General features: G+C 26.1%; 1 protein-coding gene across 2 annotated transcripts in view; it reads left to right on the forward strand.

Moving 5' to 3' along the window:
* LOC136091357 (uncharacterized) overlaps positions 1 to 27,106 on the forward strand; it is a 126,108-nt gene that overhangs the window by 17,725 nt on the left and 81,277 nt on the right. For both annotated transcript variants that reach the window (XM_065818830.1, XM_065818829.1), the window contains 3 exons: positions 7,503 to 7,991; positions 8,066 to 8,545; positions 12,782 to 13,261. In XM_065818830.1, the coding sequence (XP_065674902.1) occupies positions 7,916 to 7,991; positions 8,066 to 8,545; positions 12,782 to 13,261 (1,036 nt within the window). In that variant the 5' untranslated portion in view covers positions 7,503 to 7,915. The remainder of the gene's footprint in view (positions 1 to 7,502; positions 7,992 to 8,065; positions 8,546 to 12,781; positions 13,262 to 27,106) is intronic.

The raw sequence follows: 27,106 nt of genomic DNA on the forward strand, positions 1-27,106 counted from the left end.
ATTTAGAGTTTCAGGAGTGTAATTTGAACTTATATTAATATACAAATAGTATAGATTAAGTTTTTTATAAAGATTATCAGAAATATTTATTGTGACCTCAAGAAAAGTCACGGCTTTTAAATTAATATTTTAATTAATCTAAAAGGGAATTTTTTATAAAAAATTAAGTATTAAATTTTGTAATTTTTCAAAGTTAAATTTTCTTTGCATAATATTACTCTTTCTATAATTTTCTTTGCAAAATGTTACACCATCATTGGGATACAAGCCCTACGTATTATATTGATTTATTTTTGTTTGGGAATTCAAAATATAAAAGTTTTCACATTAGCAAGGTTTATCATTCAAAGTACATAAGCTTTCACATTAGCAAAGTTTATCATTCAAAGTACAATAAGCTTTCACATTAGCAAGGTTTATCATTCAAAGTACATAAACTTTCACATTAGCAAGATTTATCATTCAAAGTACATAAGCTTTCACATTAGCAAGGTTTATCATTCAAAGTACATAAGCTTTCACATTAGCAAAGTTTGTAACTATTCATTATTTCTTCCATTATTTCCTATTAAAAAAACGTTACTTTTTAAAATTGTAGTTTCTATTGTTTTGCATTGAAAAATAAACTTCTTTCAAACATTCAAAAGACGTTCTAAACATCCTTGAACAATTTAAATTTTAAATCTTTTTATCAAATCAAATACCCGCTGGGTAGTAGATAATCAGTATCAAATCTTGGTTGTCGTTAGGTTAAGACGATCAAGCGATACTGGTATTCATTGATTCGGTTATACTGGAATTGTTTCACTGGTATCAATTTTATCCTTGGATTTATTTAATATCGCAACACGGTTATTCGCAGAAAAGTTTATTAATCCTTTAAAACGAATTGTAGTTTAAGTAAATTTATATAATAACTAAGATTTATAATAGACTCATCTAACATAATAGATATTTAAAATTATCACTTAGTCTTCTTAGTCACTTAGTCTTGATCATTCAGTTAGTCTTAGTTCACCCTTGTCTTAATAATACCTACTTAAACTTGAATTTTATTATTTACAAGAATATGACCTATGTAATAATAACAAATCGAGTTTATATAGCTATATAGACTCTATATTGTTATACAATTTAACTTATTTGTATTATGTATTTTATTTGTATTATATATTATATTTGTATTTAACCTATTTGAATCTTTTGGGCCTTATAGTAATTCTTGATCTTATTTTAGTTTTACTAAACTAAAAAACCAAAGTCCAATGTTTAATATTTAAATTATTAATTTAAAGAGGCTTTAGTTTTTTATTTATTGAAATGCCTGCACTTATATCCCGTCTTTGCAGTACGGACAAGTATGCAGTACGCTGCGTTTGTCTTTTGATAGTTTGATTGTCTATGGGAAAAGTATTGTTAAACGAAATATGTTTTATAGTACTTTATAGGCTACTTATTAATGAAAATTTTATGGGCTAATAAATAAAGTAGATTCAATGGATTTATTGAAAAACTTTAGTAGTGCAACTTAGTTAAACATTTATTATCGTAAAGTATTTTATAATAACATTTAGGATGCATTTTAATGGTTTTGAATAAATTGTTTGGCTTAATTTAAAAGTAAATGCGGCTATGCGACTTTATAGATTAAATTTGTATCTGAATTGTTCTCAATATTATATATTTTGTTTATTTTAGCATCTGTACTTTTACCTCTGCTTGTTGAACTCGCGTCCCCAAATAGTGTTCCGATTTTCAAATAATTATCTGTAACAATATAAGAAATAATATAATTTCTCAGAAATAAGCATAATATACAGAATATGCATTTTTATTCATAATGTATGTAAAAATAATAACATACAACAAACTTTTCTCGTCAACAAATAATGATATCCACTGGTTATCTCTTCAATTTTGCGTAAAATCTAACATTGCAAGTATTTTAAATCTAATATATCTCCATACCTTTAGGTCGCAGAGGTGGAGTTGATATATCTATGTTATTGTATGAATCGAAAAATAGCTCTTTCTCTTTTTTACATCTTTTTCATAAATTTGGTAATAATATTCTAATAATCTTATTAATATATTTATAATCATATTAATATATTTTCGTTATAATGGTAATAATCTTATTAATATATTTTAGTTGCTCTTAAGAAAAACAAAATGAAAATTTTAACAAAAAAATGAAACTTCTTATTAAACTGTATTTTTTATTTTCAGTAGAATCCTCTCTATACAAAACTTGTGGAAATAGGTTTGCTATAATTCAAATTTAATACTACTGGCATGCGAAAGCTCATTCAAACGTAACAGTATTACAAAAAATGTGTAGCAGTGTGTTTTTAATGACTAAAGAAGATGGCTCTGTTATATAACGCATTTCCAAACTCAAAACTGCACTTCAAAGAAAAACATTGTGAGTACCTAGGTACTGATACATGCTTTTCATAAAGCCAGCTCACTCACTACTAAGCTTCATAAACCAAAAGCCTTCATGGCTTTGTTGAAAGATGTTTGTTCCTTGGTAGATGTGAACTACCTCAAAATATCCTCTATAGCAACCACAAGATATAGCAGTCGTTTTGTTATGCTGCACACTAGGGTGAACTAGAAAGATACTTTTTATTCTTCCAGGATACCTATCAAGTTTTTCTTATTTTATGAAGTGCCCTTAGACTAAAAACAAACGCAACAAATAAGTTTGTTTTCGAAAAAAGATATCTGTAAAAGTTGAAAAAACAACATTTTTAAAAATAAATGTCTATTTCGTCAATATTTCATTAACTTTTAATAAAAGTTTTTTTTATCATATATTTTGTTTTTAAACATTTTGATAAACCCTAAGTTTTATAGTATTATTATTAGCATAATACATTCTTACTTTTTTTTAAATACACAAAATTTAGGAAACAGTCTTGGATGGGTTTTGTAAAATAATTTAAGGGGGCTCAGAAATACCTTTATGCTCACAAAAACTTGTGCATTCTTGTAAGCCTTAAAGAAAGAAAAAACTTTCTTCTGTTTAAATACATTCAAGTTTTAGTTTTTCAACGCAATATCTTAACTAAATGGTTTCATGCACTAAAACACGCACCTTCGAGAATTTTAGTGTTAATAGATTTGTGCTAAAACACATGCGTTATTAAGAGAAAAACTAAACATTATACTTACTATACACTTATCTTTAAACAAAATCTGTCTCTTTGTGTTTATAGAAATAACAACTATGGTCAATTAAAAAAAAGTTATTTTTAGTCAAGTAAAATCTAATTTAATTACATGGTATTTGATCAGACTACACGTTTTCAAGATACGTACTACATACATACTTGTTGTCAATTAAAGTACATTTTACATATAACTAAAAAATTTAATAAAATTTACTAAAATGCATCATTGTTTAATGAATAAATAAATTAATCTATGTTATATAATTTGGTATTTTATACCATGTTTTAGCATGGGTTGTCCTCACAAGAATCACACAATAAAGGAGAAAAATAGAAGATACAGACTTATTCCAAAAAACTACTTTTTGCTAAATAGTTTCCTTAGCATTGGTTTGTCGGCGAATCAATGCCGAGGAAATGGTTTGCCCACGAACCAGCTCCTTAATAGGGTGGGTTGAAACCTAAAATTAAAAAAGTGTTTCCCCTAAATACTTGGCTTTTAATGCAACGTGAAGGATTATGACAAAAAACCATGCGGTTATCAGTTTCAGCCGACCCACTTGAGATTATATAGAAGACCTAAAAAGTTGTCAAATTTTTTAGGGTAAAAATCTCTACTCTTTATAAAATGCTTAATATATGTTTAATATGTATAAATTTAACACTAAGGTGAAAAAGTTTTAAATAATATTTATTCATGAAATCTTTTGTGACATCTTAAATTTAAAAGTTATGTACAGAAAACTAAAATCAAATAGACTTTTTTTTCAGATAAAATTGATTGACAAATTTACAGATTTAATATCTTTTGTTTGTTTTTCAAATACATAATTAAGTAAACATTCCCCTAATGTCAGCAAGAAAACCAGCTAATAAATCAAATAAATACATTTTGAATGAGTGCTTTAAACCGTTATAACTATTTCTCTTTGGAACACATCCCACTTTAAAGCAAGTGCTGGAAAAATTTCCCTACTTTAAAGACTATAGAAAAGACAGTGTTCATAAAGATGTTAGTGAAGAACTGTTCAATCTGTGGGTAAATAATAATGTTTAATTGATATATGCCGTAAGAATTAAAACAAAACTTAGCAGTTAAATTAAAACTTTTTATAAATTTGTAAACTATGATAAAGAAAAACAGGAAAAATATTGGAAACAGAGGCAGTAGGATTTTTAGAAAAGGGATTTATTATTTGATATGCCAATCAATCATCTATAAAATATGAAAACTAAATTAGCTGTTTTTTTAAAAACATTTTGTATCTGTATTATTGGAAATTTCTATTTTTAAGTGACTTTTACCTTAATCTCATCACATCACACCAAAAAGTGCATATGGAATAGATGTCGTACATGGAATATTCAAAACACTGCAAAGTACAGAGTTTTTAAACAAGACTAAACTTAGTAAGGGCAGATGAAACCAATAATAATGTTGGCCGTTCATGTGGCTCCAAAAATATTTGGAAGTTTTTATGGGAGTTCAATTACAGCAGGATATTTATTTACTTTTTGGCAAAAACCAAAAAGTAAAAAAAATTTTCTGGAACCATTGACTCACTACTGCATGGGCATGTTTCCGAATGGAGTGCTGTTAAGTCAAATCCAAAATTTGTCATACTAGACAATAAAGTCATCACGAATGCTTTGCTTATGGTATCTGTTGGGATGCAATCAAGGGGAACATAGATAGTGATTTAGAAGTTAGACTTATAAATCTGGTTGGCTAACATTAGCGTTCAGAATCTTGCGGTATTATGCATCTATTTCCAAAACCAACATAAAATCTAAAGAGTTTTGATATTTAGTTGGTTTAGTATCAATGTTAAAAATTTTTAAACTTATTTAACTGATTGTTCCAAAAGTCTAATCAATTTGATTCAAAAAAATAATAAATTTCCTGATTTAAATTCTAAAAAAAATTTGTTATAAAGTTGTAAATAAATACAGTTATTTTGCTCATAATGAAAATATTCTCATTGAAATCTTAGCCAATAAGGATGAAGAGGTCAGTAGGAAAACGGTTAGTAAAATTTTGCATTTAAAAGGCCTCATAGAAGACCCATATAAAATTATTTCCCATATAAAATTATCTTCTTCACCATTTCATGGTGAAGAAGATAATTTTGTATGGGAAACGGTTCAGAGTGAAAATGACAATGAAGCCAATGTCAGTGAAAGTGATTATACCTTAATAATTGAAGATGTAAGAGTGTTCCTAAAGCCCAAAATGACCTTATTTTCCAATGGGAAACAATTCCACCGGTTTTGAGACTAGTTGGAGAAGATTAAATATTATTTTATATATCTTATATATCCTTTATAAAATACTAATTTCACATTTTTTATATTGAATTCTTTGCCAAACCACTTACGTTAAGATTTGAGTGTCACTGTCAAAATGTTGAAAAACATGTAAAACTTGTTACAGAAGCTTCAGCCTCTGTGGTTAGACATGATTACAGAAATGTAGTTTTTTGAAACAAAATTAGGTTCAGCAAATTAAATTAAAATTTCACATCAATAAGTGATCTTAAATTGTAATATTTTGTATATTTTTTGTCTTTTAAGTATAAATAATACTTCAATTGTAAGGATTTTGCATCTTGATAGTTAACTTGAACATAGATGTAATATATTGAAAATATCCGTTGTCATAATTTTGTATTATATCACTAATTCAAGTGAATATATTGAAAATATCCGTTGCCATAATTTTGTAATATATCACTAATTTAAGTGAATATATTGAAAATACCCGTTGCCATAATTTTGTAATATATCACTAATTCAAGTGAATATATTGAAAATACCCGTTGCCATAATTTTTTAATATATCACTAATTCAAGTGAATATATTGAAAACATCCGTTGTTATATTTTTGTAATATATCACTAATCCAAGTGAATATATTGAAAATATCTGTTGTTATAATTTTGTAATATATCACTAATTCAAGTGAATATATTGAAAATATCCATTTTCATATTTTTGTAATATATCACTAATTCAAGTGAATATATTGAAAGTGTTCGTTGTCATATTTTTTAAGCTTTACCATGATTTCATTTCCATCAACCAGGATTCTGCCTTAAAGCCAGATACAGTTAAAGTTTAATATCAGTCAAGTTTACTATTAAAGTTTCTTGATTTAAAACAGTAATACATTTTTTAGTTTTTTTATTACTTGACTTATTGTTAAGTTTCATTGCAGATGGTCTAGACTTGTTGACTCTAAGGGTGACTAAGATGTTAGCCCGAGTAACAAATAATTGAAAAAATAAAACGGGTAAAATGACGGCATTTTTTGTTTCTGTATGCAAACAGCTCTGGTCTTAAAAATCCTGTAGGATGGATGAGTCAGATGGTTATTCCTAGATATTTGTCGCTGCACACTAAAAATTAAAGGTAGAAATTTTTAGTTAAGGTAGGATATGTGATATACCCTTAGTAAGGTATAATTTCATACCTTATAAGGTAGAAAATTATACCTTTAAGTTAGAAAATTGTATGACAAATAATTGTTTTTAGTATAATTTTCTACCTTAAAAGGTAGAAAAATATACCTTACTAAGGGTATATCATATATCCTACCCTAAGGTAGAAATTTCTACCTTTTTTTTTTAGTGTGTGTTGATTATTTCCATGGTTGGTATCGTTAAGAACAAGAAAAGGTATAGTTTTACTACCAGAGCATTTTTGATAAATTCTAAACATTTGCATTTAGAGATAATAAGTTTAATTCCATTAACCAAAAATCATATTGCGGCGCTATTAAGAACGTATTAAGGTAACTTAGCAGAAGTGATAAAGTTTCTGCAACACATGTGACACACTTTCTGCCACGTTTAATCAAAAGCAAAAAAAGTTATTATCAAAGTTGTTTATGTTGGTAATATACAAAAAAAAGTTCAATTGTTTAAAAAAATTTTTTGGGAGTTTTTTTTTAAGAACTTTGAAGCAAGCACTCCCAACCTTAGAGTTATTTTGTATGAAAAGTTTAAACTATTAAAGAATAAAAATTTTCGTTTTTGCTTAGTGACAAGCCATTAGCTTGACTAGTGTTATACCCATTAACTTTTATGAGCTTTATATTAATTAGTTTAAATGACTTAAATAATTTATTTACACTTATTTTTGCAATATTAATAAAACAATAATTCCATTTTTTACTATGATCTAATCAAACATCTTTAACAACCCTGTTTAACCCCCATCTATTACCAACATAGATAAAATTTATTTACAAATAACTTTTTAAAAATAAATTTAAAAGCATTTATGAGATATTTTATATTTTTACTTTTATTATTTCATAGATTTGTTTGCTTTAAAAGAAAAAAGTGATATATCTCAAAACAATCTTCTTAACACATTAAGTGTCTTTCCTAAAGAGTATGAAGTAACATTTGAAGCTTGTTTCACTTCATTTCCTTCTGGTAATCCTGATTCAACTTGGCCGAACATTTTTAACTTCAATAAAGGAAACATTAATGATGTTAATAACCGAGCGTTAGGTTTATGGTTTAATCCAAATGGAGATATCCTTTTTCACGGATTAATTAATAATATTGCTTTCAAAACGGTTTTCCAGAGTGTTATCACGTTAGGATGTAGCCAATACTTAATTACTCAGCGACTATTTCAGTACTATAACTTTTCTATAGAAGTATCTGGAAAAACTATTTTTACAATTGAAAACACTGGTGCGAAAGAATTTACCAATATTAATATGTATTTTTCTGACCCTTGGCACGGCTCACACCCAGGCTATGTAAAAAACCTTTTAGTAACAAAAGGATGTTCAGGTAAATATATATATTTTTTTGTAACATTTTATACATATATACACATACATATATTTGATTTTGATCGTTTTTAGAATTGTTTACACTGGTAGAAAAGAGTGACATACTTCAAAACAACCTTCTTCAAACAATAAGCGTTTTTCCGATAGAATATGACATATCATTTGAAGCCTGCTTAACTACATTTACTTCAGGAAATTATTCGACTAACATGTCCAACGTATTTTATTTCACTAATACTGGTTACAATTTATGTTTATTATGTATGTGGTTTTCTCCAATTGGTGAAATGCAATTATCAGCATTAATAAATAATGCATCTTATAATTTCACATCAAAGCCTTTTGAATTAGGATGCAAACAATATAAAATAAGTCAGACTTTGTATCAAGGAAACTATATCTTCACTATACTAGTTGATGGATGGACTCTTTCAACAGTCAAAAACGCCGCGCCACAGGAGTTTAGCAATGTACAAATCTATATTTCTAATCCGTGGACTGTAGCACAGCCGGGATACACAAACAATTTTGTGATTGCAAGAAGATGTTCAGGTAAACAAAAATGTTTTTTATAGAAAGCAGGAGCTAATATTTTTGTTCCCTTTTTGTCTCTCAAAGAATTAAATTTAATTAATATTTGTATAATAATAATAATTATAGTAATAAGAAAATATAATATAAAATAATATAAAATATAATTAGACTTTAATATATATATATATATATATATATATATATATATATATATATATATATATATATATACATATATATATATATATATATACATATATATATATATATATATATATATATATATATATATATATATATATATATATATATATATATATATATATATATATATATATATGTATATATATATTTTTTTTTTTCGTGTGCATTTTATAAATTTTATAATATAGTTAGATTTAAATATTTTTTAACGCCAATTTAACAAAGCGAGCAAATATTAAAAGAAAAAGGATAAAATTTATCATGAGGAATGAAAATGATTTTAAATCTTTTAAGAGAGTTTTTTAAAGTAAGGAAGCAAAATTAATAATTTTTAACTTTGTTAAATAGCTAATTACTTTTTAATAAGTTTATTTTATTCTTTTTCTCAAACGATAGTCTACTTTTTTTAAAAAACTTTTGGGTTGTTTATTTAATAAACTACACAAATTTTTTTTTTTAAAAGTAGACTATCGTTTGAGAAAAATAATAAAATGAACTTATTAAAAAATAGTTAACTATTTAATAAAGTTAAAAACTATTAATATTGTTCCTTTACTTTAAAAATCTCTTTTAAATGGTTTAAAATCATTTTTATTTCACAATATCTATTGCTTAAGTTTTGTTTCGATTTAGTTTTATTACCATTAATATTAGTTGTTTCACCGTAGTATAATAGTATGTTAAGTTTCGGAAACGTAGTATAATAGTATTTTAAGTTTCGTAACGAATGTAAAGCCAATAATAAATGCACACACCATTTAAAATTGAATTTGAAACCTCATAAAGACGTGTTAAACTCGTGAAAAAATTAGAGTGATTTATACCTATATTGAGACGATCCATCAGATTAGCACTTAAAAGTCCACAATCCATGATATAAAAAATACATTAGAAAACATTTTTCGTGACCTCCTTCTCAGAACTACTTTATTTTTTCCAAATATGTGTTTTAAGATAAACTGATACTGAATTTGAAAAGTTCCCAAGTCTTTCTCCTCCAGTTTTCGAGAATTTAAAGTTAGAATTCTACGTTCAAAGGAATTTAGAATTCTACTACCGAGTAAATTTCTTTTTTAACGTGTTAGATGAAATAATGATCTGAAAACTGTTTTGAGCAGCGTGAAACTACATAAATACTAAGTTATATCAAAATGTATTAAATATTCTTTATATATACGCTTTTATACACGATTATACATAAGAGTGAACCAATTTTTATCTTGTAAACCAAAAATACATAGACATAAATTGGAATACGTTATTTCTACACTCCGACATGAACATCGTTATAAATTGATACCAGTCGCACATCTGCATTAATAAAAATTAATACGCTTTCAAGGTTAGGGTTAGAGTTAGCATTTAATATATAAAATAAAAATTTAGATCTTAAAGTTTGATATAAGCAATAAGATTGGAATAAAAGTTTGTAATATTCAAAACAATGCCGGACATTAAAAAGACGTACCTAAATCTCTATTATTATTTATCATTGGTTTAGCTTGCTATTGTTTTAAAGAGGGGAACCTAGAAAACCTAGTTATTACTATATTAATTATTTAGCCGATGAAAAATAAGTTTTCACAATTTATTTAAACGCTGATAGAATCGAGACCGAAGGACGGATATTAAAACGGTTCATCCGATCCTCTCTAAGATTATCCTTTTACTGATGATTTATATTCACACACCTTTATTAAGAAATATTGAACTTTAAATTAAGAAACACAAAAAAGCATAAACACTTTTTCTCGATTACATCCAGCAAAATTCTTTTATTATTCACTATCCTTATTATTTTTTGTCATTGAAAATTTACATATACATATAGATAAATATAAATCCTGCATCTAAAGGTAAAAAGAGCTTAGTTTTAAATATTGAAAAAGGTGCAGATCTTATTTCCTAAATTATTGATAAATTTTTTACGTATTTTAAAAACATTTTATTAGTAGAGCTTCTAAAAAGACGATTTTAAAATAAAATGATGTTTTAAATTAACAATAAGTAGTAGGAATGTTTACTGCATATGGCGAAGACTTATATTTGAAAAATGATGCAACTTTAAAAACTGTAGATATGAATGGTTTCATTAAACTTGTGTTGGAATAAAAATGGCTCTAAAAAGTAATAATGCGTTATGCAAAGTTTGTAAAACCAGACAATAGACAAACGAAAACTATTATCATTAAACATGTATTTATATTTTAAGACTGAAAAAACCGCTTTTCTATAAATTTACTCTCAAAGTTATCCTAATTAAGTATTAACACTAATAATCAGATTTAAAAGGCACAAATAAAAAATAATTATAATTTATTATTAATAAAATATTATTATAAATTATTTAATATTTATCTAATAGACCCACTTGAGTAATAGGCACAGTCGTATAAATAATGCCAAACTTTTGGCATTATTTATACGACTGTGAAATTTTGACTCAACAGTCATCTATTGTCTGATTCACAACCACCAAAAATAAGATACAAAAAAACTAAATGCTCCAGCTGATGTTATAACAATTAAATACTTTTATGTTATTGCTATATTTATAACAAGACCAAATTTAATATAGTGAAGTTAAATTTTTAGGTGATTCAATAAAAACTTTAGCACAATCAATAAAAAAAACACAGTTTTAAATTAACTTTTTAAAACATAATAGTAGGATATTTCTTATTTAGTCCCGATCTAGTCGAAAAATCAGTTTGACAAAATTAACAGAAGAAAACGATATAATTTTTATCAAAACTTTTAAAACTATTGCAGAGCTTAGTCCAAGTCAAAAAGCAATACCATTATTTAATAAACATAATTTTAACTTCATAATTCCAACTACGAGATGGTCTTCTAATAATAATTGTAAGTGAACTTTGTAACGTAAGCTTTAATTTAGTTAGAGAGACACATAAACGTAGTTCAGGTAAGCCTGAAAAAAAATTCATCTGTTCATCTGATGTTTGATCTGGTTTAAAATATGTTTTTTGTTCAAGTTGTGATTTTTTTTTAAGCTTGACAACTTTAGATGATTTCTTTATTAACTCACTTCTGCACTTAAATGAAAGTTCAGAGTTTCAAATTCTGTTTTGTAAGTGACATGTTAATAATATTTATAAATAGTTGATATAAGTAGATTGATGTCAAAATTTAATTTCTTGGTATCAAGTTCTTTATAATTGGTTTGACTATATAGTAGTATTGATAAAAGTTGTCATTTTTTACATAAAGCTTTTCAGCAATTTTTTTTTCCTTTTATTTATATAAGTATTTAAAGCAGTTTATAGTTGGTAAAATAAAGATGGAATTTAATCAATACTATGTGTGTATGTATGTATGTATGTATGTATGTATGTATGTATGTATGTATGTATGTATGTATGTATGTATGTATGTATGTATGTATGTATGTATGTATGTATGTATGTATGTATGTATGTATGTATGTATGTATGTATGTATGTATGTATGTATGTATGTATGTATGTATGTATGTATGTATGTATGTATGTATGTATGTGTGTATGTATGTATGTATGTATGTATGTATGTATGTATGTATGTATGTATGTTATATGCAAGTATGCACGTACGCATGCACATTGTACAAAACTGCATTAAGGACGATCATAAAGGAACTTTATTTTTTTCAAACCACAATAAAATTAAAATAAACTTAAAAATAATTTTAATTAAATAGTTTAATTAAAAACGAAGCTTCTTGAAAATTATTACTTTTCCCTTGATTTAAATCATTAATTCTGCAAGTATAGGCTTACATTCCTTTGATTTATTACTTAAAGTTTTGATTATTAGTTTTAATTATTAAGAGTCAAAAACATTCTCGGTAAGAATAAATAGAGAAAAAGTCTTAGGTACTTTAAGGATAAAAAAAAAGTACTAACATGAACATAACATAACTTTACCTCCAAATTTGTAATTTGTAAAAGTTTGCAAATTAGATGACTCGTAAAACTTAAAAAATTTACATTAACTTAGGAATTTTACTAACTGAGAGTTTCAACTAAGGTAACTAACTATTGTTTTTAGATTTGTTTTCTTTGAAAGAAGATTATAACATGGTTAGTAATAGCCTTTTTCATACGATTGAAATTTTTCCTAAAGAATATGAAACAACATTTGAAGTCTGTTTAACTTCATTTACTAATGGAAATTATTGGACACACTCATCCAATGTTTTTTATTTTACTAATAATGGTTACGATTCTTGTGTTTTATGCATGTGGTTTTCTCCAAGTGGTGAATTGGAGTTGCTCGCAACAATAAATCGTACAGTGTATGTTGTAAAAACTAAGCCCTTTGAGTTCGGATGCAAAAAATTTAAATTAAATCAGGTACTACATCATGGATACTATATTTTTAGTCTAGAAGTTAATGAGTTGATTCTCTCAAGAGTAATAAATATTTCTCCGCAAGAGTTTACCAAAGTACAACTATATATTTCCGATCCGTGGGCTATAGCACAGCCGGGTGTAATAAGAAATTTAATTATAAGAAAAGGATGTTCAGGTAAAAAAAAATTTAATTAATTTTATTTTTTTGTTAATTTATTTAAGAATAACTGAATTAAGTAGTATAATATATGATTCTTTGATTTCAGTTTTCTACATTTTTTTTTACTCCACAATGGGTTGATCGAATAATTTATATTTTTCAAAAACTCAACTTGATATGAATAAAAATAAATTTTTTATTAATTTACAAATAATACCTCATATAGTAACTTCCTGTAATAATAGCAATGAACCAAAATAATAAAAGTAGCCATCAGTTTTTACGACAGGTATTACTCAAGATTTATTTTGTTTCTTTTTTATAAAGTTTTTTATTAAGTTTTACTTTTTATAAAAATTAACAAATTCAGTTCGATGACGCCTTCAGTTTATGAAACAAATTAAAAATTAAAACGTAAAAATTTACTGGTTGAAAATTATATATTAAAAATACAATATAATACAAATAGTTAATCGTTTGATAAGATATATACATTTTATTTTAGCAATTTATTTTTCATTTTTGTAAGAAGAAAATAAGAGACAAATGAAAATAAAAATAAGCAAGTAATGACGACTTTTTTCAGTTTAATTATTTTAGGTACTAATTTTAAAATTTTTTTAAGATCGAAGTTATTTTTTAAAGAAATCGTTCAGATTCTCTTATGAATTGTTCTAGGGAGAAGTAGAGAAGAGTTTTATTTTTAATAAGACTTTTCAAAACACTTTTCCATATAAATGGTCCACGGTATTGAATTTGAAATGAATTGAGTTTAAAATAACATCTAGGAACAACAAAATTATTAGTTGGAAACTGTGTGGGGTATTTATGAGTAATTTTGGTGAAGTAAGAATGAAATATATTAGGAGATAAACCATGTTTTGACTTAAATATTAGCAGCATAACTTAGTATATGTTAAGTTTGAAAACATTTTCATCTATAATCACTCCTAGAAAGTTAACCGTTGACTCTCTTTTAATAACTGTTTTATTCATGAAAAGATAAGGTAATTTTAAAAAAGGTTATCTCGCCTACTACGTTTGTAGAATAAAATAAATTTAGTTTTCCCAACATTTACTAAAAGTTTATTATTTGTAATTTTTATTTGTCATTTATTTTTAATAATTCTTCTTTAGATATTCTAAACAGGTCTTTTATATTACTGTTTGAATAAAAAAAATTCGAATCACCAGCAAATAAAATAACATTAAAAATTTTGAATACAAAATATAAATCATTTATGTAGAGTAGAAATAATGGCGCGCCTAAGATTGATCCCTGAACACCGCAAGTTATAATATCCCGGAATCCCGCAAATAGGATCCCGGAACACCGCAAAAAGGATCCCGCAAATAGGATCACCGCAAATAGGATCCCGGAACACCGCAAGTTATAATATGTCTTTCTGTTTCATTTAGTTAGTATTATAGTTTGTAATCACATCTCCAACTGGTTTAAGTGCAACAAGTTAACTTTAAACATTGACTAAACAAAATGGATCCTTTTCCACTCCCTCGCAAAAAAGCGTTTTTTACCAAATAATTTACGTAAACTTTTTAATGATAAAATTGAAATAAAAAAGGAGTGGGTCACAAGATTTTTAGACATTTACATTGATGAAAATATTACATGGAAGTATCATATCGACTTTATTTCTACTAAATTGGCCAAAAGTATTTAAATTCTATATAAGGTCAGATACTATCTAAATAAACAAAATTTAATTCAACTCTACTACTCATTTATACATAGCTGTATAAGTTATGCCAATATTGTTTGGGGAAGTAAGTTATGAAATCTCTACCATCGCCAGAAACACGCAATGCGTATAATATGTTTTGAAAATCGTTTTTCTCATTCTAATATTTTGTTTAAAAACTATCTGTCTATAATATTGACTATAATATAATACTATATATATATATCTGTCTAATGTCTATAACATTTTATGTTTTATGTTTCGTTGTAAAAGTGAACAACCATTGTTCATTTTTAAAGATCTTTTTACCCATAAAACTATAAACAAATATACTTAACGAAATAATAATTTAATAATTGAACCCTTTAGTCAAACAAAGTTTAATCAATTTTGCATAAACTATCGAGCACCGTATTTATGGAACAAAATTGTTGTTCCAAATTTTGATTCGTCAATTTCGTTTTCTGTTTTTAAAACTAAATTAAAAAACTATTCTTTCTACTGACAATATATATAAATAGTTTTGAAATGTAAAATTATTTTCTGTTTTTGTTTATTCTACATTGTTAATAATTATTAAATCAATTGTATTTTTATTATATTATATATACACGTTTGATATATTTTATATGGTTCTGACGACAAGATCTTTTGGATCTTCTTTCAGATACCAAGTTTATGTATTGTTATATTGTTATATTACGATTAATAATTGTAACATAAAAAAAAAAAAGAAGAAAATTCCATACAGTTCTAGTTTTTTTATATTAATATCAAGGTTAACAGTGTCGAACGCTTTTGACAAGTTTATAAAAACTCCTAATTTAAAGGAATCATTACTGAACCCATTGGATGTATAACTTATTAGCTCGACTACCGCATGATCCGTTGAGTGATTCTTTTTGAACCCAAATTGTTTATTAAATTTTTATATTGCTCTCAGTTAAAAACTATTAATTCTATCATACATATTTCGTTCTAAAAGTTTTGAGAAACATGATAAGACAGAAATAGGTCTTTAATTAGACATATTTGTGTAATTGCCAGATTTAAAAATAGGTATAAACTTAGCAGTTTTTAATTTCTCTGGTACAATTCCGGATTTTAGTGAAAGGTTAAAAATGTAAAACAGTGACGGTTCAATAATATCAAACACATTTAACAACATTCACTCTAATTATATCTATGCCAGCGCATTTATTATTTTTTAAACAGTTGAAGACATTTCGCTACTCACTTATGTTTAATTTGAAACAATACTTTTCATTGAGTTTTTCTTTTCTCTTTGATGATTTATACAAACCTTTGGTTATCCATCGGTTTAAAAGTGAAATAGAATTTATAATTTTTATTTTTTACTGGAAATGTCAAATCATAGTGTTTACAAAACTGTGCCAAAAATAATTTATACGCATTATTCGCATCTTGAGATTGTAATATAAGATGCCAATCAGTTTTTTCAGATAAGAGATTTCGAAAGAAAAATAAAGAGTTTTTATTGATTTGTTGTATTAAGATTGTTGATTTAGAGACAAAACGGTTAAGAGTTATATTATCTATAATTAAGAATATTGGTTAATGATCAGTTATGTTGGTTTGGATTATACCCGATTTTAAGAAACAAAATATGAAAATTGTTCGTGAATATATTATCTAGTAATGATGACGAGGTCGTAATTACTCTTGCTGATTTATTTATTGTGGGAATTATATCGTGCTGAATAAGCTGAATTATTGTCGGAATTATATTGAGCTGAATTATATAGTGCTGAGTAAGCGAATAATCTAAAAAACATTAATCATTTACATTTGAAGCATGATTTAACAAGTTTAAATTATAATCACGAGTTAAGTACACATGTTTCTATGAGATGTTAATTTTGCTTAAAAAATATTTCAAATGGGTTTGAAATAATTTTAGATTACCTGCTGGTTTTCTATAAATAAAATTGATAGAAATATTTTTGGTCGCTTTATTATTTGTTTCAATGCATTACGACTCGCAACCTATTTCGTTAACATTGAGATGGTTGCGCGAAACAAAGTTTTTAGATTTGTGAACAAAGATACTTAAACCACCGCCAAAGTGAGTTTTACGCGGTTGGTGAATTGACACGTAATAACTTAACTCATAATTAGAACTAAGTTCACTGCTTTTCAACTATGAAGCTATTATTAGTTTTTGAAAAACAAGTGGGCACGCGACCTTTTTTTAATGGCCGTGAAAATGTTTTCAATTAGGTTTTTAAACTATGAAACAGTGTCCGGTCATTTTTTTAAATAACGTTTCATGAACGTTTTTAAAGGTCTTATGAGAATCGTTTTTTATTGGGTTTTTGAACGTTTATATGAAGCGGTGACCGGGCGTATTTCTAAAAACGTTTTTTGAACGTTATTTATTGGTTTTTATTTAGTCTAAATAAAACGTTTTACCGTTTTCAACGTTGGTCCAAAGAACTTTTTTTCACGTATAATATATATAAGTAAATACAATTGAAAATTTAAGTGTAACAGCCTAGATTTGGATAAATAACTAAAAGTTTAAATACTTTATGTTTATTTACAATGTAGGCATACAAAAAGATAATAATTTTTATGCTATTCTATTAAGAGCACGTATAAAAGGTGTTATATAAATACACATTTATACTCAGGGTAAATTCTAAGCGTTACGTTTAGTTTATTATTGAAACTTTTAAACATTGTTACCATTTGACTATGTAATAAAATTAGAAATAAAACGTGTTATAAATTAAGCCGTCATAAATATAAAACTGTTAAAATTGATCAATGATACTTAATTAAAAAAATGTATCAAAATGTGAACATATTTTGACATAAATTCATCCAAAACATTATAAGTAGAAGCTTAAATTGAATACCCACTTTAACGTAGATCGGTGGACCTTAACAAATTACAGAATAAATTTATTTTAATCACATTTTAAGTTAATGGAAAAACTTTATACATTAATGTATACAAGAATGTACTTACAAATAAAACTTTATTTACTATTTAAAATTATTTCATTTTCATCAACCTTGTTATACCATTTAACTTATCATAAAAAGATTATTAATCTTCAAGCTCAGCCTTTATTCCTCGGGATATCCACTGCAGATAGAGACTTTTTAGTTTTAGATTTTGGGCATGGCAATTCCAAAAATAAAGCATATTGAAAATCTATTATAAAAACAAAGAAATACAAGAATATAGTAAAATATTATTGGAAAACTGTTATTGTGGTCATTGAATTAAATACCATAACATCTTTCGAAAAATGAATAGTCAACAATTTTTTAACATAAATGTTCCACCTATAGGCTTAAAACATGATGGCGGTTTATCGTAACAATAATGTGCAGTAATGCTTCTCGGGAAGTCTTTTTTAACTTGTTGAAGAAATGCTTCATGTATTATTCATTAACTTATAAAAATTACATGTATTTTTTAACGTTTATTTTTTGTACAAATGTATATTTTTTTAAATATTTATCTAGTTTTATTTAACATAAAATGTTAGCAGATGAAAAACTACAAATTCTTTAAAAAACATACATTTGGCAACTTTTTGTATTGTATCAGGACTTCTATGAGCTTTTTTTATGTGCAAAGGATTGTGGTATATTGCACCTTTCATTCTAAAATTGATATCTAAAAAAAAAATACAAAAGATTGCACACTCCAATCTTTTATTTAGACTTACATTAAGTATTTAGTAAACAGTATTAGATATAGCACCAATTATAAAAAATTATAAAAAAGTTTGCGTATATGTGAGCTAAATTTAAAGAAACAACCTGACACTTGCAGTTTAGAACTTTAAGACTTTGAATCATACTTTATGAGTGTTTCATCTCTTTTGTTCTTTAGTCAAGATTTATGTTCGTCAGTATTTATTCCCGCCATTCTTTGTTTGATGAAATAAATATTTTTGTCTTTTTAACCTAACGTATAGTCATTTTCATAATTATATTATAATCAATGATTTTTACTACTAATCATATAATAATAATGATTTTTACTACTAAATAAAATCCTCACATTAAGCTTAAAAAAAAAATCATTGCTCATTAATATTACAAACACAATACCCTAAAAAGATCCTGGTAAAAAAAGTTATTTCTACTAAAAATTCTACTTGTATAAATGATGCAGAGCAATTGCTTGCTGAAGTAGAAATAATCTAGATAAACTTTATAAGTTCTTTAAAAAAATTTTAAAGTCTTTTTTAAAAAAGGTTTTTAAGTCAAACTTACTTTATATTAGGTTATGATAGTTTCCTTGTTACTTGCATCTTTGCTACTCATAATTGAGAATGGTACATTTTCAGTATATTTAAAAATAAAATTTTAAATAAATAAAAAAGTTAATTATAAATTAAATACATAAATAGCATCTCTCTCTCTCTCTCTCTCTCTCTCTCTCTCTCTCTCTCTCTCTCTCTATATATATATATATATATATATATATATATATATATATATATATATATATATATATATATATATATATATATATATATATATATATATATATATATATATATATATATATATATAAAGGAGCGGATCCAGGATTTTTATTGGCTGTAGCCAAAATGCCATAATTTTTTTTTCTCAAAAACGAAAAGAGGTCCTCGTTTTTCACATTTGCCGACAGTACTAAAAGTCAAAGTTTGCCGACTGAACTATATGATTTAGATATGCCAATTTGCCGGTCTTAATTTGCAGACAAAGTAAAATAAAATTCATTGGTAGGGGGTGGGGGAGAGTATCACACACCATTCGCGCCAACCTTTGATGTACAGTGGCTTATAGAGATACATAAGGTCCCCTACCACTGCTTTCTTATTTCGTCCGTTTAGAGCGGAAGAACGTTGCTTGATTTACGCGACGTTAAAACCATCTAGTTAAACTGAATACTTTTAAAAAAAATGATGTACTTGTCTTTCAGACTTTCAATCATGACTAAAGCCCTGACCGAACCCTTATCCTCAGTCGATTTATTTACATTTAACTCTTGGTATTCCTATTGCAATCAATGTATTTATGTCAAATAACACACAAAAAATTATTATATAAATTTTTTTATATATTCAAATCAACAAGATATTTGTGGTTGCTAAAATATGTTTTGGTCTGCCAAAAAATGAATGAAAATGAAAGTGACAAATTTAATCTAAATTTGTTTAAAATTCAATTTTTTTTATTTAATAAAATTTGCTTTAAAACACATTATGCTTTATTTAATCGCTTACTTTGTAAAATAACTAAAAATTAAAATAGACACTGTAACAATTTATATAAACTTAATTATAAATAAAGTATAATAATTATAAATAAAAACAATTTATAAATATTTTCATATTTTTAATAATAAACTTCATTACCTCATTACAATAAACTTTTTGTAAAATAATGAAACAGATTTCAAATCAAGTCAAAAATAGGACTAAAGTTTTTAATAAAAATATACTGCTTTAAATAAATAAGAAATGCTTTTAAAATCCCAAAACAGCAAACTTCATGCATATTAAAATTAACAACTATACAATCAACAAATATCAGCAAATGATAAAAGCAGAAGTGTCCATAAATAAATGTCAACCTAACAAGACAAACTTAATATGGTCAAACTTTGATTAAAACAACATAGTTCTTTGCTTGATTTTAGTGTAGAAAGTTTGTGCTTTTTTATAAATGAATGTAGGAAAGTATATTGTGATGATAACACTCAATTTCAATTAAGTGATGCATTAAAGCATCAAAGTATTGAATATGGAAGTTAAACAAACTTTATCTTTAATCAAATTGAAGAAAAATCATTGAACACTATTGTCAAATGGACCTTTTAATTCACCTATTTTAAATGATTTTGATATTGACCAAAGTTTAAAAAATAAAACATACTGTCAAAATTTCATATTCGTTAAGCAAATCTTAATTTCAAATTACATGTTAATGTAAACAAGAGACTCCTTTGGTTTCAAAGAACACTTAAAAAATGTCTAAAGATACTTTCCCTAAATTTCTAAACGCTGCTTTTCTAAATTCTGTAGTTCTGTAACAAACTTTCCTAACATAACAAATTTGTAACAAAAGTGTTTCTCTTAATTGCATTTTAATCAGCTAGACTATTCCTTCACGTGAATAACTTGTGAAATGCCTTGTGACATGTGTTGATATTATATGTCTATTTTCTGACTTTTTTTTAATGCATTATGCTGTATCGCAAAAATCCAAAACAATCTTTCTTTGTTTATCATTTTGGTCTCTGCGGAAGCTTTTTGATCATTATTGAACCTAAAATATATGCCCAAAATTTTCGATTAAAAGTTTTTTCATTATGTGACAGCATGTTTAATAAAATTATTAGGCTTGTTAACGCTTAAGATAGTAGAAGTTTCAGGGTGATTAAGAAGAACATTGTAAGTAATATCAAAAATAAAAGTCTTGAGTCCATTTTGTATATTTTTGGTAATGTGGACAAAAGTCAAACAACAAAATAGTTTCATCTGTAGTTAAGCAAGGTTTTTCATTAAATGTTAGAGTTAGATTTTTATCACATATAATTGCCTATGCTATTTGACTTTCTTACTGATTCTAAATTTAAATGAATTTGATCACATAAAAATTAGGAATTTATTTGCATCACAACATTTTCAAAGGAAATTTAGGACCATCAAAGATATAACTTTTATTACAAGTTATCATAACATCTAAAACACTTTTCGAAAGAAAATTTATATCAATGGTTTTTACAAAACAGCAACTTCCTGATACAATAACATTTTTGTAACATACACCTTGTCACAGAGAACAATAGTTTCTAGAAAAAGTTAAAAATAAAAGTAGTAGAAAGTTCCTTTGATATAGTTTTATTAGACAATTTCTAGGGGAATCGTCTAATAAAATTATATCACCATTTTTGATTAGAGCTGAACCTTTAACTTTGGAAGATTTATGATACTCCCGCGGATTCTTTTAATGCTCGTCTTTCCATTTTGATCAGAAATGCGACAATAACATGGAAAAGTGTTTATTACGTTAATTTATATTTATATTATAACCATTTTCGAAAGAGAATTTGTATCACTGCTTTTCCAAAAACAGCATAACTTTCCGATACAAAAACGTTTTTGTGACATACACCTTGACACAGAGAATAATAGTCGCTAGTAGAAATTTCCGAAATTAAAAAAAAAGTAGTAGAAAGTTCCTTGCAATTTTAGAATAAACTAAAAATATATCTGAGAGGAAAATTGTGCAAAATGATATTTTGGTTAAATCTTTTTTAAGTTTTGATATCAATCAGATAATATAATAAAGTGTTGCTAGACGTTTTAAAACTTGCATTTGGTAAACATTCTATTCAACTTGTTTTTTTCTCTGGAAAATCTATAAATTTTTCAAAATGTTTTTTAATCGTTTGACAAATGCAACAAAACAACAGGTTTTCACTGATTTCCTTTAGAATCTTTTGTTATATTTATGTAGATTCTGTGGGTTTAATTAAAAAAATGTTAAAATAAACATGAGAGAAGAAAATGAACCCAAGTTTTTTACGACAAAACCTTTTTCTCGATACAAAAAATACTTATAGGTAAAAAAAAAAAAAGTGCAAAAATACAAAAAGATAACAAAAGACATTCAATCGTAAACAACTCAAAGAACAGAAATAAACACATTTCACCATTTTTCATAAACATAAACAAATTTCACTATTTTCATATAAGACTAAATTAAGAAACCAATAGTCGGTGCTATTTAATTTAGTTTTCATAATTTTAAAACCTTTTCATTTAAAGTTTGCTACCCACTTTATTAAAAAAAGTTTTACAAACGGGGAGTGGATATTTAACAGAATTTCTGTGTTTGTAACAAGATTTTTGCAAAAGGTTCTCGCGCGGTTCTGACTTTTAGTCACGACGTAAGACCTCCTTGTTATTATAAAAGATTGCAGCTAAATAGCATCAATATATAATAAACTATCGGGGGTATGTATAGAGTTGTTTCAAAATATGACAAACTGACTTTTGCTACAGTTGCTAGAGTTGATTTGACATTTTATTTAAGTCCCAGTTCAATTTAAGTTGATACGCTGCGAAATGTTTGACATTCTATCAAAAATTTATTAGCATGTGAGACAAAACCCGTTAAAAACATGGATTTTTTAGTGAAGCATTTCATATTTCCGAATGAAATATTTCCGTAATATAGTTAACTTAGCTCATATACGATTTTGAATAAATTTTTGAAGCGCCGCATTTTAATTACTTGTAACCTCCATATCTTATTTAAATTATTTTTCTCTTTTGCGTGAAAAAAAAATGTATGTAAAAAATAAAATGAGAAAAAAAGTTGAGCTGACAGTAGCAATTGCTATACTTGCTACAGCCTGGATCCGCTTCTGTATATATATATATATATATATATATATATATATATATATATATATATATATATATATATATATATATATATATATATATACAGAAGCTGCACCATGTTAAACCCTCAGTCGATGGAGCAACACTCGCTGCGAGTCTATTTGTCAGTCCATATATGTATTGAGGCCCCCGGCAGCAGGCTATTTCAGTATAACTTCAGACTGCTCACTTAAACCAGCAGTATAAGATATATGAGTGCTAAGAGTGAGTGTACGTATAAGTGGGTATGGCATGGCTAATCTTTGCCTTAAGGCATGAAACTTTTAGTACCATAAAAAATTGTAATATCTTTGTTCATAAATTTATATATATATATATATATATATATATATATATATATATATATATATATATATATATATATATATATATGTATATATATATATATATATATATATATATATATATATATATATATATATATATATATATATATATATATATATATATATTTAAACAATTTTAAAATGTATTCTACAAAAAAGAGTGCTAATGTTCTTAAAAAAAATAGAGCAACTATAAAGTAGTAGAAAATCCCTTAACAAAAATATTTTTCATTTTAACACTGTGTTTCATCAATAAAGACTCATCAGAAAAAAAAAAAGAAACTTTACTACTTCGAGAAATTTTATATCTATCCTCTTTTTTTTGCTAAAAGGTTTATTTAAAATGTCGATGGAATCTTACATTTTTGTAAATCTAAATATAAACTTAGGGTTGTGTTCATATTTTGAACTTGTAGAATAAATCCTTACAACATACGCTGCTGCAATGTTATCAAAATGATAAATTTAAACTCTTTTTGGAAGGAGTTTTTTTTCGTTGAATTTTTTTAACTTTAATAACATCCAATTTGAGATAGGGTGACTAAACTTGCACAACATTATCATGAAATGAATTGGCTGTACAAATTGCTGTACAAATTTGCAACTTTTTGATCTTGATTTTTATCACAATTGTGCACAACATATGTGGTTTACAGAGTGTTTTTGCTAATATGCATGACTTTCATTTATCCTATATGAATTTTGTTAACCTCATTGATGACTACTTCATATGATTATTACAATCTGCTTTCAATTTTATAAGATCAGCTTTTTTATTATGCCTAAAATTTTACTGTAATCGACATAAAAGTTTATACAGTTTTTGGCTATTATCAGGTGCCATTATTAAAGATTATGATTAAAAGTGACCTCAAAACAGAATTCTGAGACGAACTATTAATATCTTCTAACTAGTTTGACATATACAATCACCTAAAACAATTTTCTATCTTCTGGTACGTAAAATGTTGTTAAACCATTTTAAAGTAAATTCGACAATACCATATTATCTTATATATTTCTAGCATTTGAGATTCTATTAAATTTTTTAACGAATTCTAATTATAACAAATCGATTAGTAGTTTTTTTTATTGCATCGGTAATAATATTTGTTTCCAACAACTTAGCAAACTTTTATTTTAGTTAAATCCATTTTGATTTTTATTTAATTCACAACTTTCAATAAGATAACTTATAACTGCATCATAACTAATTGATTAATTTTTCTTACATAAAATTAATGATAAAGATATCGGACTGCGGTTAAGTGTATTATTATACTTAACGTTTTATTAGCTTTTCCAGAGATAAAACCAGTTTAACTATTTTTTTGAAAATTCCTTACCATTAAAAAATGCATCATACACTGTGTACAGTGTTGATATACATGGTACACTCAACACATGTGTTGATAAACTTGATATTCAATGTCATATCTTCAAAAATAAAAACTGTAATAAGGCACTTTATCAAAAACTTCTGATATATCTAGGTTGGTCGGGAGTTTTTATTTATTCCTGGAAACATTTTTTTTATTGGAAATTATTTATACTGGAAAATATTCTTCTATTGCCTGCTTTATTAAATCCGTATATTACAAAAGATTTGAGTTTTATGTGTAAAGCTTACACCGGTTATCATTAAGTATTATTTATTTATATTAAATTGGGCTGAGAAATGATTTTTAAGAAATCTTTTAAAACTAAATTGAAACTTTTTAATGCTTCCATGATGCAAACAATGTTTTGTATTTTTTGTTTAAGCAATTTGCTACTGTAAATCCACATTTTAAGATGTTTCCCACATTCATTTCCATCAAACTGTCCCTTATGATATGTGCTCAGTTAAATGTCAGTTAAGTTGTTAAATGCTGTTTAACAACTAACTACCGGGTTTCAAAAGTCTTAAAATTAAGATTGGCAATTCTTAAAAGGATATGCAATTCATGCAGTTTGATGCTTTCCAAAATAAGAAAATTTTCAAGCATGACAGCCTTTTAAATGACATTTTTGAACAGTTTTTGCAAAAACAACAACCTCGTCAGTTCGCTGAAAAGATTTGACGAGATATTTAGATTTGACGTCACATCATGTCTAATTGTGCAAACATGAACGGGTTTAAAGACCACCAACAATATTTGCAACTTTTGCATCGCAAGCCAAAATTAGATTAACTTTATTTGCATAAATCAGTGACCAGATTTCTTCAATACTAGAGTGGGTTTCTGGAAAATATTTTGATACCGTTACAACATTTTGTCTCTCGACTTCAGTGTCTGTCCCGGTCATTTGAGAAAGAGATTGTTGTCGTGGCATTGAGCTGGTTTCATCTCTTAACGCAGTATTAATACTGCTAAGATAAAATCTAAAAACGCCTTTTTTTGCCATCAGTTCCTAGCTTAAATAATTGCCACTAGGAACTTTGCCAGATTGAGTAACATAATTTACAAGACTTAATAAATCGTTACAGTAAGCAACAACATAAACTGTACCAGAATATCTATTTACGTTGAATATTTTTAAGTAACTGCAGGTAGAGAAATCACTTAAGTGCCTACCTGCTCTTATAAAATTTATAAAAAACTTGGCTATTTTATCTAACTGCTTGATGTTTAAATGCACAGTAAACGTACAAGCCTTTTAAATGTACAGTATTTAACTGTATATTTATAAGGGTTAGAATAGTTAAATTTAGAGCGTTGATGGCGGCTAAACATTACTTTGATCTAAAAATAAAAAGTATACTTTAAGTTCATAATAAACTTTTATAGAAAGTCTGCGTGAAAAGTGCAACTTATTCGTCTTTAAAGAGAAACCTTTTAATAATATACTTCCTGAAATCTATCTAGTTTCATTTTTTAATAGTCAAGATTTTGTTTCAATGTATAGGTAAAATTTATTTAAGTATCAATATTTACCGCGGTTAATTTTAAGTGGAGACCCACCATATGCTTTATTAAATAGTTCTAAATATAGTTCTAAATATATTCTTTCTAAATATAGTTCTTAATTGGAAACAACTGGAGAACCAATTTGTTCGGCGGTAATTTATCTTTGGTTTTTAAATTTTTAAATTATGATGGTTTTTGAATTGAAATCTAATCGTTTTCATGAGTTGGAATCCTTGGAATCTGATTTTTGAGTTTGAGTCTTTAAATTTTTCTGTTAAACATTGAAGATTTTCACCAAATTTTGTTTAATAGCATTATGGAAAAAACATTTTCCTAAAGAGTTGACCGATGTGCTGCAGCTTTTACTTGTTTCTTTCTCTATAACCGTTCCACAGTGGGCCAGAATGCACTTTTACTGGACAAAATTCATAACTAATTTAATATTAGAGCTATATTCACTAAAATTAGTATGAGTACTAATATCATGTCT

The sequence above is a fragment of the Hydra vulgaris genome, chromosome 15 (genome assembly GCF_038396675.1).
Source record: "Hydra vulgaris chromosome 15, alternate assembly HydraT2T_AEP".
Classification (NCBI taxonomy): domain Eukaryota; kingdom Metazoa; phylum Cnidaria; class Hydrozoa; order Anthoathecata; family Hydridae; genus Hydra; species Hydra vulgaris.